Raw genomic sequence first — 11,925 nt, 5'->3', positions numbered from 1 at the left:
GGAGTATCTTATGGTCGTAAATTTTACATTTATTTGTTGTTATATAGTCCAAAGCACCTTTCAAGGCTTAATCAATCAACCATACACTTGTTTAAATATGGTTTTTTATATGGTTTTCTCCCCCAGAACTTTACACACACTAATAACACTTCGCATTCGTGATTGGTTGAAACTGCGGTCTATAGTTAAACTCAAACCAATCAATGACGTTACTGTATACTATCACCGTCCAATCACAAGTCTAAGAGTGAGACGCTTGACCCGCCCACAGACATCAACCAGTAGTCTGGCCGAAACAACTGTCATTTAGAGTGAACAGGATGGGGAAGACGCAAGAGCTGGAAAACGCAAATTAAATGTTATAAGAAGTAGTTAAAACAACTTTTAAAGTTTCCCATGTTATGTTTGCAGTTTGAGGCGGCATGTTATAGCATCTTAAAGGTAAGTTTATGGCGAAATAGTACGTGTTGAAGCTTTTCTTTTCTTCGAACGTATGAGTTGAAATTTTTTTTAAAGGAAGCTAACGTTTTTCGCTAACAAGCTAATGTTTACCTTACACCCCCTACCTCTCTCCAACCATCTCCTCCTCCTCCAGAGAAGCAGCAACTTTGGCAGTGCGTATTTTTCGCTGCGATAAGAATATCAGCCAGTTTCGGAGGATGGCAGCCCACAGCAACTCGCTTCAGCAGCCGAGGGTGAGGCGCAGCAATGCGGGCTCTCCTGGCTCGTTCAACAACGGCAGCTGTCGTCTGCACCCTATCCGTGCCACCGTGCCCTACCAGCTCCTGCGTGGGGGTCAGAGCAGCCCAACGCGGGCGCAGACCCTGTATGGGGGAGCCACAAACAGCTGGGGCTCAAGCCCCCCCTCCAGTCCGACACTCAGTTCAGGAAGTTCAAATGCTAAGCAAAGACTGTCCCCCGAAAATAAGGAGGCGTCCTGTCCCCCAGACTCTCCAGTTTCCAGAGGTAAAAACACACTTTGCCTTGCACAGTCTTAAAAATGGCATGCCACCACGTGCGTTTGTCTCATGATAACTTGCCATGGTAACTTTTGTTGTTTATGGTTATGCAGTGAAGTGTTAAAAATGGGGCCAGATATCAATTTGGAAGGAGATGCCGGGAACAAGCTTGGTACTTGCTTCTCACACCATTGCTGCATTAATTATTTAGCTTGTCATCCACACACTATTAGACATTTGTGAAGAGTACAAGGAGTGAAACTGTCTCCCATAATTCATAGACTTTTGAAAGGGAGAACATGAGGAAAGACTTGGCAGAAAGACGTGATATCAGTTGTAATCGGGCCAGTTCACTCCATGTAGGAACAGTGCTGAGCGTAGTCAGGTGTTGCCTATTCAGACTCAACACACTGAGCATATGTGAAACCTTACCATGCTGCCATACATATGGTTAAAGAGCCCAACCGTGTGTTTTTTCACATGTGCTCTGCTGATCTTCTGGAGTGATATGGAGACACAGTTGAAGGTGTGCAGCTTCAAATCTTCATTGAATCTTGTACATTTGACTACTTCTGCCAACTAATATTTGACACTGTGGCCTGTTATTTAAAATCTGTATTCTTTCACAGCCCAGAAATGTGTTTTCTTGTTCCCCTTAAAATAAGAAAGACACTTTTTTGTTTTCTGTATAAAACACACATATAACCACATACCGTCTGGAGATCGTTTAAAACACATTACGATATGAGGGTGTATAAACACAGAGATTCGCTCTACTGTTAACCTCAGTGGATTTTTCTACATCAGCAACTTCATCAGTGCTACTTCTATTGGACACACTTCATAGCTTCTCCTCTTACCTTTAACCAAAACGGTTCTCCTCTTTCTGTAATGCAGCATGGTGGTTATTGTGGCATTGTGTGTGGAGTTTTATGTTTGTGACGTGCCTCACATTCCTCTCTTCTTTGAACGAGATGACCTCCAGCGTATCATGCAGGGCAGGAAACGAAGTCTCTTCCATAACAACCGAGAAGACAGATTTACAGAGCATGATGAATTTCACCCTTGTTTGACCAGCTATTGGTGTTGATTTCTTACCCCAGAAGCATGCCACACATAACTCAATCCTCTGAGAGAGATGACCTCTAACCCATGCCAGTGTCCCATGTCAGTTGTGATGATGGAGACTTGACCTTCCCTTATGGATGTGACCTCACAGTCCAAACACAAATGAGAGGCTTCAGATGGTCAACAAAGATTTGGTGGCTGCTTTGATTAAAAATTGTACAACCCTATGCCATTAGCAAATGTGTATATCAGAGAGGACATTATCATTTTCAACTTTTATCTCTAAATCACAGCTTAATGTTCACAAAGGAGTATGTTTTGGAAGCTCTCATTAGTTATAGTGCTTTGAACAGACTCATAGAGGTACGTCTTGTCCTTTGGTGAATAACGTGTAATCATGGTCATGGCAGCACTGTGTTCAGATGGTTTAGAGGTTACCCTGATGATGAGTGATGCTGCCGAAAGTATTATGTTCCAAATCGTGACCTTTTTGGTTCACCAGCATGACATCATCCTCCTACCACACTGTCCTGACAATGAAAGTCCTGCTCGCTGTCAAAGTGCCAGTTGTGCTGAAACAGCCCGGCTTCATTGTCACTCATTCAAACTGCAGAGTAGGACCAAATTTGAAAATGAATGTGGTGTCTAAATCAGTTGACTCTGGTGGAACTGTGTTGTTTTCTGTATTTCTCACTGTCTGCACACAACATTTTGATGCACATTTGAAGTGGACTTTGCTTAGTCCAGGGTTATGAAAAGAAGACTTAAATTACACATTAACTGTAACGTTCAGACTGGTTTAAGTTAGCTTTTTGCACAATATATTCAATTGACTTACTTGGTAATATTAGCAACCGTCTGAGGGACAGATGCATAAACTCAAGCCTTTGACAGACGGTGCCAAATTAGATGATATTCAGTGCAAAAATTCTTAATTTACTCCGATACAGTCTGAAAGTAGAATGGAGAGGTGTCAAAGTTGGTCCTGCAGTCATTTCTCAGTGACAAAAAATATTTTCCTGCTGGTCTAGGAGGGCTCCAAGCTCGTCCATTGTGTCTGCTCGTCATCTCACGTTTGCTATGATTATCAAGGGAAGAAATGGTTTAAACTTCCTCCTCCTTTCTCTCCATTTTGTTCCTGTCTGCACCCTGGACATCTCCTCTTCAGCTCATCTAGATGTGTGGTTTTATTCCAGACATTACAAGAGCTTTGGGGAGCTCAGTCAGCTGCTCCCCACATGACAACTTTCCTGTTGCCATGGTTCTGCATCATAACAGATGTTTGAAAAAGGAATTATGAGCAGAAATCATTCCAGCAGCAAAGGATCCAAACCTATGCTGTGTATGAGTGTGCGTGAATGCCAATAATACAGGAGATAATTGATATAATCTCTGGTTGGGTGGGAAAAAAAATCTACATGTATCTTCAATTGATGAAAAATATTGGCTTTTCTGCAAGAGAAAATTACTGTAGTGCTTCCCTAATTGGCATGAAAAATATTTCTGTTTCCACTGAGCACTCATGGTTGCTTAGACAGCAGATGTATCACTTAACTATAAAACTAATGCTTACCTATTGATGATCATTATAAATGAGCTATCAAACATTTGATTCCAGAGAGGGTGACTTGGAATGTGCTTTACTTATCAGATAACACAGTGTTTTAAGTGAAAATCTCTTGTCACACGAAGTGAAAGAAAATTAGGTTTAAAAATAATGGCGAGTTAAACTATTCTCTGCTCTCAAATGTAGGGGCATGTCTGCTGAAGACGCTCACTGACATACCAGTCAAGTGAAGTGGTATAAACAAATCCTTTTCCACTGAACTAGACAGGTTAAACAGATGGGGACTAAGTTATGTACTATAATAGACTAAGCAGCACACAAGGAAACTTGCTCTCCATGTAGGTTACTGTTGATATTACGGCACCAGATGTCGGCAGGATGACTGCACTGTCAAGCAGCGTTCAGCTGTAGCTGCTATTTATACGTTAACTTCGTCAGATGAAAACTTGCAGAACCACCCAATATGAAATGGTTGCTGCAGAGGTGGATGTTGGTGGTGATGCTCATTTCTACATGAATGTGGCTCCTTATAAAGTCAATCCATTGCAAATAGCTTTTGTTCTCCGAGTATGAAATCAATCCATCTGTATTCTTCATCATTCCTGACAAATTTAGATGACAAAATATTAGCTTTCAGGGACATTGCATCTGTAGAACAGAGCTGGCATAGTTGGCTAGCTCAGTGTTGGATGCATAGCTAACTGGCATAGTTGGCTAGCTCAGTGTTGGATGCATAGCTAACTGGCATAGTTGGCTAGCTCAGTGTTGGATGCAGAGCTAACTGGCATAGTTGGCTACTTAGATGCTAATGCGCTCTAATTTTTATTATGTTAAAGTCATTTTATGTTGGAATATTGTGCATCATCAAACTGTGATTTCTGGTCAGCCAAAAAGATCCTGAACACAAAATTATGAAAATTTGTTCAACAACTTAAGTCCACAACTCCATAAATGAATAAGTTAGTATTTTCACGTTTCCAAAACTGATTTAGAAAAAGAACAACATGTTTTAATGTGTGCAGAAACACATTAGTCATGCTGCATCAGTACATTTTAGACTTGTGCAGTGAGCAGTGGTTTAATTTAGGGTTCCGACTGTTAATCACTTTGACTGAGGGAGCCAGTAAATCCTCACATTCACTGATTATTGATGATCTGGTGCTCAGCGGTTGGAGTGGGTCATTAACTCGTCTCAGGCTCAGTGGTTGACTCCCTGGCTTCCTCGGTTCACATGTTTTTAGGCAAAATACTGAACGGTGTTTGCCTGTCTCAGTGTGACTGGTAGAAAGTGCTTTATGTATAGAGCAAAAAGCACCGCATGAATGTGTGTTTGAATGGTGTTTAAATGAAAGTGGCTTTTATTGTAAAATACTTGGTAGTCAATAAGGCGAGCAGAAGTCACCATGAACCCAATCTTCAACCTGATAGCTTTAATGAGCAAAAACTAGTTCTTGTACTTGTGTTTAAGTACTGTTATTAAGAGGTAAAATTATGAAGTAAATGTTTGCACAATGAAATGTCAAAAGAACAGGTTGGTTCCCTTGCGGTCATGATTTACAAGACAATATAGGTGCGTCTGCAATTGTGCAGCCAAACCAACTCGCTAAACTGTTCAGTAATGTGAGTTTTATGTGAACAAGTATCTTCTTGTCACTACATCTGCTCAGCTGTATCTGTGATTGTGTAAAAACCTAAAATAAGGTGATATAAATGTGAATTTTGCTTTCTCTCTGGATTTTTGTGTCCAGAGACTAAAGGTGAATGAATAAACTCAGGATTTGTCTTTTGATGTTTTCCGTTGACTTTGACAGTGGCACCAACTGTAGTACCACTTGGAAATGCTTTTGGGGAAAGTTTTTGCCACTTTAAAACGACACATGCAGCCTTCCAGGTGTAGCTGGATAATATCTGAGATGGTTAGAGTGCAGTAGTTTGGTTTTATGGTCCTGAGATTAAGCAAGATGTTGATGGATTTTGTCTACAAACATAGTCTTCCAGCCCACAGGAAACAGTTGTGCCACGGCTTACCGATTTCGACCACATGTTTGTTTTCATACTTGCTTCTGCCCTACAGTTAATAAAGTACCCATTTAGCCCTGAAAGAGTGGATACCCTCTCATTGCCTGCTGAATGTCCTGTTAGGGGAAAGTACATATTCCAATTCAACCTGAAAATGAACCTTAAATATCACACTCAACATTGCTCACTCACCCCTGAATTCAGCAGATGGACTGCTTTGATGTCTTTGCTTCTTTCACACTGTTTCTTTTTTCTCATCAGGAGATTATTCTAGACTGGCAAGTGGAGAGTTCATGGAAAATAACCACAATCCCAGTTCTGAGAGCGCTGGCTTGGCCTATATCAATATTGCTGAAAATTTAGCCTCCTTCCTTTGTCTGCATCGCTTCAGGGAATTTTACTGTAGCCCAGTGAGCTTACTTAGGCAATACCTTTGGGTGGGTTGGCCTGTGTATTCTATGAACAAAGAACAACAGTGAATAGCTGTGTTGCTCTATGAGGAAAGGGGTGCCTCATGTAAATGGTTTTGTCTGTGTGTGCTGTGTCTATATGTGCTCAAGATAGAAGGGCCTTTTAGCCTGCTCAGGCAAATGTAAGACATGACAATCTCCTTCTTGTAGTTCTGTTCCTTTATTCTGCCTTTTGTGTAAAAAAAAAAAAATGAAAAGGGTCACATTTTAATTCTGCTTGAATAAAAAATAAGCCAGTTTTACTCCAGTTTCAGTACTCTCCAGCATCTATTCTTCATGTTAATAGTTTTGTTGTTTCTTTTTTGTTGTCATGCTGCGTGCCACTGCAGGAATATTGTGTGAATGCAGGCGGTATTGATGTGCATTGCAGTGTAGTTGTTTATGATTTTCTTATGTGGGTGGGTGTGCTTAACTGCTCTAGGTCACAGTAGATTGCTCTCATAACACCAGATACTCTTGCTCAGCTATTTGCTTTTGCTTCAGGACTTGGCGCAGACCAAACGCAAAGTGAACTATGTAGGCAGCGTTATTGCATATAAAGTCAATAATGCGTTGGATAAGGTTTTAAATATTGCACTTTGAGCGAATAATTTCTGCGTTGCTTTGGTGCAATAGCCTGTCGGTGTAGAGATTATTCTGGCATCACCAGGAGCGAGAGACAATCCATTTATTTATTAATGTATGATGGCGATCTTCTTCTTAATGGAGGACAAATATAACATAGCTATGATAAAGGCTGTCGTCCACTAAGACAGAATTGAAGAAGAGCAGGAATGGAGAAAAGTGAGTGAAGTTGTAGGACTACCAGATAAGTTTTGAAAATGTGTATCTGTTACAGGATTTCAGCTGTCTGGGTCCATGTGGTCTGTGGTCTAGTGTTTGCTGCCTCAGTCGGTTAGCTGCTCTATTGGTTTGTTTATGTGTAGAAGAACAACTTTAATGCTAAATAATATCCAGTACAAGTGTAATAAATTTATATTGTAGGGAATTGCAAACAACTATTTATTCAAAAGAACTCATGGAAGTAATCCCAATAAAACATTAAAGTGATATTAAATGAATTGATTTTAACTGTGCCCTTAAACACATTTACACTTTGCTACCTCCCTGCTACATATATATCCAAAATGGGTCCTAGCTCACATTTAACCTCTACAAACATGTAATGACAAGCGAGAAATTATAAAAAGGACTTGCTGAAGTTATCGCTTATGCTCAGGTACCTCGACAGCTGCTCCACTAGCGGTGCCTTGCTACTCTGAAAAGAGCTGCAGAAAGGCTCCAATGGCAGAATTCGTACAAGCAAAGCAGGGCACGTTTTTGCTTTGTGGTTGGTTTGAATGCACCATTTCCAAATGTGTGAATGTGTAAGCTCTAATATTCTTTATCATATATGAACTATACCCCTTAGTATTCAACAGGAGGAACTGTGTTTTTTTTTTTTTTTTTTTTTACCCCATCGTATAAAAACCATCACTGCACCAATGCCCTTTGTTAAATACTCTGTTACGAGGTGTAGTGAATGGCCAGAGGGTTTCCAGTTCAGTCAGTTTAGGATTGCATCCTTGCTTTTTGCGAATTATATGGTCCGGGTGGCTTCAATTAGGTGAGATCTCCAGCAGGGCCCGGGGTAGTTCGCAGCCGAGTGTGACGAAGCCAGAATGAGAATTGGCACCTACATGAGGACATAGTCCACAGTTCAAAAAGGTGGATTACTCACTCCGGGTTGGGGGTGAATTGCTCCAGAGTTTGAGTACATTGGAGTCTTGTTCGTAAGCTGGGTATAGGAGGGGGCAGGAGATTGACAGGTAGATTGCGGTAACATCTACTGTGATGTGGATGCTGTACGGGTCTGACCTGGGGAAGTGAGAGGTGAGTCCAAAGGCGAAGCTGTCAGTTTACCAGTCGATCTGCATTCCAACCCTCACCTGTGATTCTAAGTGGTGGGTAGGGATAGAAAGAATGAGGCTGAGAATATAAGTGACCAAAATGGAGCTTCTTTAGAAGGGTGTTAGAGCTCACCCTTAGGGATAGGGTGAGAAGCTATCTGGGATGGGCTCCGAGTTGAGAATCTACTTTACTGAATGAAAGGAGCCAGTTGTAGCTGAGAATGTGGCTTTCTGGTGTAGGTGTTTCGGACATGTCCCACTGAAAGGAGTCCTTAGGGGAGACCTGACTATCAAGGTAGTAGTTTTCTGTTTTTTTTTTTTTTTTTTTAAGTAGCTTGCAAACTGCAGTCTTTGCAAAATCCACAGTAAAAGTAGAAAATACTTGAGGTAGATTTCAAAGCTGCAATAAAACCGAAAGTGGTTAAAAATCATCAAAAATGTAATTTATGATAACTAACATGACATTGGAAGGATGCTTACGTTTCTTTATGCTTTCTCAATTCACAGCAGAAAGGTCCAAATTACAAGTGCGGAGCTCCAGTGTCATTCGAAGGGCATCTTCCCTGGACGCCATCACAGGACCGTACCTCACTGGTCAGTGGCCTCGGGACTCCCACGGATCTTACCCTTCCTGTATGAAAGACAAAGCTACACAGGTATGTACCGTTCAGAACATACCATCGCAGCTGCAGGCCTGCAGGAGTTTGGCTCAGCCTGGCTTCTTTTAAGAAATGCTATGATAGAACGTGATCTTCTCATCTCTTGATTTAATAAAATATTAGATTAGTAAATGATTATACAATATAGATAAGAAGCTTCAAATGCACCATGTGATCATGATCAGAATTTGCTGATCCTGCTTACAGCATGTAGTTGGTGATTGGTCCCAATAGATTGCATCTCTACAGACATATTTATGTACGTGGTGTTAGAATTTTTATCAAATAATCTCATGTTTGCTAGTGCAGTTGTGCAATTGCAAGTTTAACATTGATTAGTTAAGGAGGAGTTTATAAATATGCAAGTTCCATAAATAATGTCTGCAATTCCAAGCCATACTTTTGAAACCAAAGCAGCTGTTCACATGTTTAAAATCAAATCTGCAGTGAAAAAACTAAACAAACGTGATTAAAGAGCTGAATATCACGATCTTTTAGCATGTTCTGTTTAACAGCAACACACATGACTGAAAGTGGGACAAAATGGAAGCCGAAAAAGAGCTCTACTTCCAACAACAAAACCCCAGCTGCTGTCTTCTTGTTTAGTCTGCAGATGCTCCGTAAGCTTTCTGATTGGGCTTAGCATCTAATAGTGATTGATTCATCATCACGCTGTGACTCACGCAGCGTCAGTTGGTAAAAGAAAATCTTAAGAAACGTGATGGAGGGGAATCAAATGGCTTAATGTGCCGTGTTGAAGAAGGAGTCCGAGAAAGGCAAAAGTGTCTGATTCTTCACCAAATGTAACGCTCCCTTCGCCATCCTCTCAGACAAAGATCCCAGTTAGGACGACCACAAATAATTAATTTCTGACTTTGTGGTTGATGAATGCCAAAGACTCATAGTAATCTGGAGGATGGGAGTGGTATCTGCCATCAATGCAGCACTAAATTGCCCAGAATTCCCGTCAGTGCAGCACTATTTAAAAATGTAGTACATTATGACATTTAAAATCTATGTATAGATTTCACGTTGAGATGCACCACAGTATTACTGGAGCCCACACATGAAAACTAAAAAAAAAAAGCTTAATTTTTGAAGACTGAGGGTTTTGTATTGGGTTTGTGTTATGAGAGAATATTGAATATGTATGATCTTGATGAGGGCTGCTCTCCTCATAGCGAACAGAAGCCTTTCATGTGACTGAATGAAGACCGCCAAGCCTCATTTACATGGGCTTCATCCCTTTAACCCCTCATTTGCCTTGCATTTCTTTGTAGACTAAGGAAATGGTGACAGTGCCTTGCAAGATTTCTTGAAGTGGCTGTGAGCAAAGTAAACACCTCTAATTACAGAGTTCCTGTGTATAGTTCTGGAACGTATGGAAACTCATTTGGGTAATCATCGTCTTTTTTTCTGCACAAAAACATCTGGGCACATGCATTCCTATATCTTGCTGATTTAATGTTTTTTTTGGCTCAATGTGATATTTGCTTGCCCTGTTCACATGGGCTCAGTCATATATCACTGTCAGTAAAAGCCAGGCTCAAGACTGAGCAAATTTTAGAAAGCCCATGTAAATCATTTGTCTATCAGAGCTGTGGAAATTTAAGTTGGAACACAGTTGGCTGTGTTGTAATGAGGGAGAGTGTTACACACTTCACAATCCTTGAGCGATTAAATGCTCAAACTCCCCAAAGGATAGTCGGAGACAACTTCCTGTTAACAAGCTATGCCTAGACCCGGTTCTTTTCATAAGACAACAGGAGAAAGCAGCAGACAAAAGGTCCCTAGCCTCTTTTGTTGTGCATTGCATAAGTTCAAGACGGCCTCTCCTTTGAGCTGTAATACAGGCCCGCATGGAGGTGAAGTTGTTTGCACCTGTCTCCCAGGCAAGGCGAGGAGAAATCCCACTGCTTACCACCTGGCCCTTGTGGCTGCCTGCCTTTTGTGTGGGAGTTGAGGAGCAGAGGGTCCATACATATGCTAATCACTGTTCCGGGATAGGTCTGTGCGACTTAGGCCCTGTGGTTACAGAGCACAGAGAATGTCTCTATGAAGATTAGGGCCCGAACAGACGAAGCCGACCTCAAAGAGCGAGCACAGAAAAAGACGGGCTGATCAAACTGGTTGTTGCCTTGCTTCCACTTTTAAATGTAACGTTTGGACACATCGTGCAGACTGCAGACGATGGCCATCTGATTACTGGCGTACATTTCCACTCTGTGCCTACGTGAGAGGAAACGACTAATCAGAAGTCTGTTATTACTTATCTGAAAAACGAACGGATCACACAAGTTTAGTTTTCCAGCTCTGTTTTGCGTTTTAAGCCATGGTATTAAAAGCTTAAAGCGTGAGTTGAGAAAATGCCTCATTAGTTTACGTTGGAAATGTTAGTTTTGCTTCTTGGCCAACAACTTCTGATAAAGCTAATGCTGGTTGGTTTTCTAGTACTTGTTTAAAAACAGCTAAATTAGTTTTAGCTGCGTCAGGTGTATGAGGACCTTGGTGCCTTTTTTGATTAAAGCACAAAAAAATGCCAACCTGTCCTCTCCAGGTATTTAAACATTTTCTGGAATGCTCAGTGAGTTTTAAACATGCAAAAGATAACAGATAGAAAGTCAACTGGCCTAATCAGACCGCTCACGCGTCTCGTTTCTCAAAACCCACCAAATGATAGCAGTGGTACTGTGCGCACACGTCTTGTTTAGATTGCATGCGCACACATGCAATCTAAACAAAGCAGCACAAATCCCACTGCACCTCTATGCAAGCCCAGTCATTATTTCCTGCTTTGGAACAGAACTGGATTCTTGAGGATGTTGCCTGCATGTAACCCTTTGGGTGGGAATCACAATAGGAAGCGAGCTGCAGGCCATGGTAGTAGAATTTCTGTCTCTACAGCATCGCATTATCATGCACAACACCTGGCACACGTATCGGTCTACAAAGCACACAACTCAGGCTGGAGGGTTTGCAAAGTAGCACGATAAAAGCGCCTCCAAGGTAAATAAAGGTGGGTATTCGTGTGAGCAGCACACAGTATTTGTAACGACCTCATTATCTTTATTGACTGTTTCCAACCCCCGTAGTTTTTGTTATATACCTGTGGTAATGTGTAGTTTAATTGCATAAACTAGAATTATTACCATTAACCCTAGAACACTAACATACATTTTTGTGACACCATCACTAACGCAGGGTGTATTTTACCCAGTATAATAAAAATACTTCTCATTCAAATATATCAAAACACAACAATGCATTGAAAATTAAAGCACCCATCTTTTATTT

General features: G+C 41.1%; 1 protein-coding gene across 2 annotated transcripts in view; it reads left to right on the top strand.

Moving 5' to 3' along the window:
• The first annotated feature begins 175 nt into the window (after positions 1-175).
• The window catches only part of glcci1b (glucocorticoid induced 1b), a 24,375-nt gene continuing 12,625 nt past the window's right edge, over positions 176-11,925 (top strand). The window contains exons 1-3 of one of the 2 annotated variants that reach the window (XM_075466220.1): positions 176-441; positions 596-966; positions 8,480-8,628. In XM_075466220.1, the coding sequence (XP_075322335.1) occupies positions 660-966; positions 8,480-8,628 (456 nt within the window). In that variant the 5' untranslated portion in view covers positions 176-441; positions 596-659. The remainder of the gene's footprint in view (positions 442-595; positions 967-8,479; positions 8,629-11,925) is intronic. The other variant, XM_075466219.1, reaches the window with a different exon arrangement.

This window comes from Odontesthes bonariensis, chromosome 5 (genome assembly GCF_027942865.1).
Source record: "Odontesthes bonariensis isolate fOdoBon6 chromosome 5, fOdoBon6.hap1, whole genome shotgun sequence".
NCBI classification, from domain to species: Eukaryota; Metazoa; Chordata; class Actinopteri; order Atheriniformes; family Atherinopsidae; genus Odontesthes; species Odontesthes bonariensis.
The sequence above is the reverse complement of the archived record's forward strand: the minus strand, read 5'-3'. Positions and strand labels throughout refer to the sequence as shown.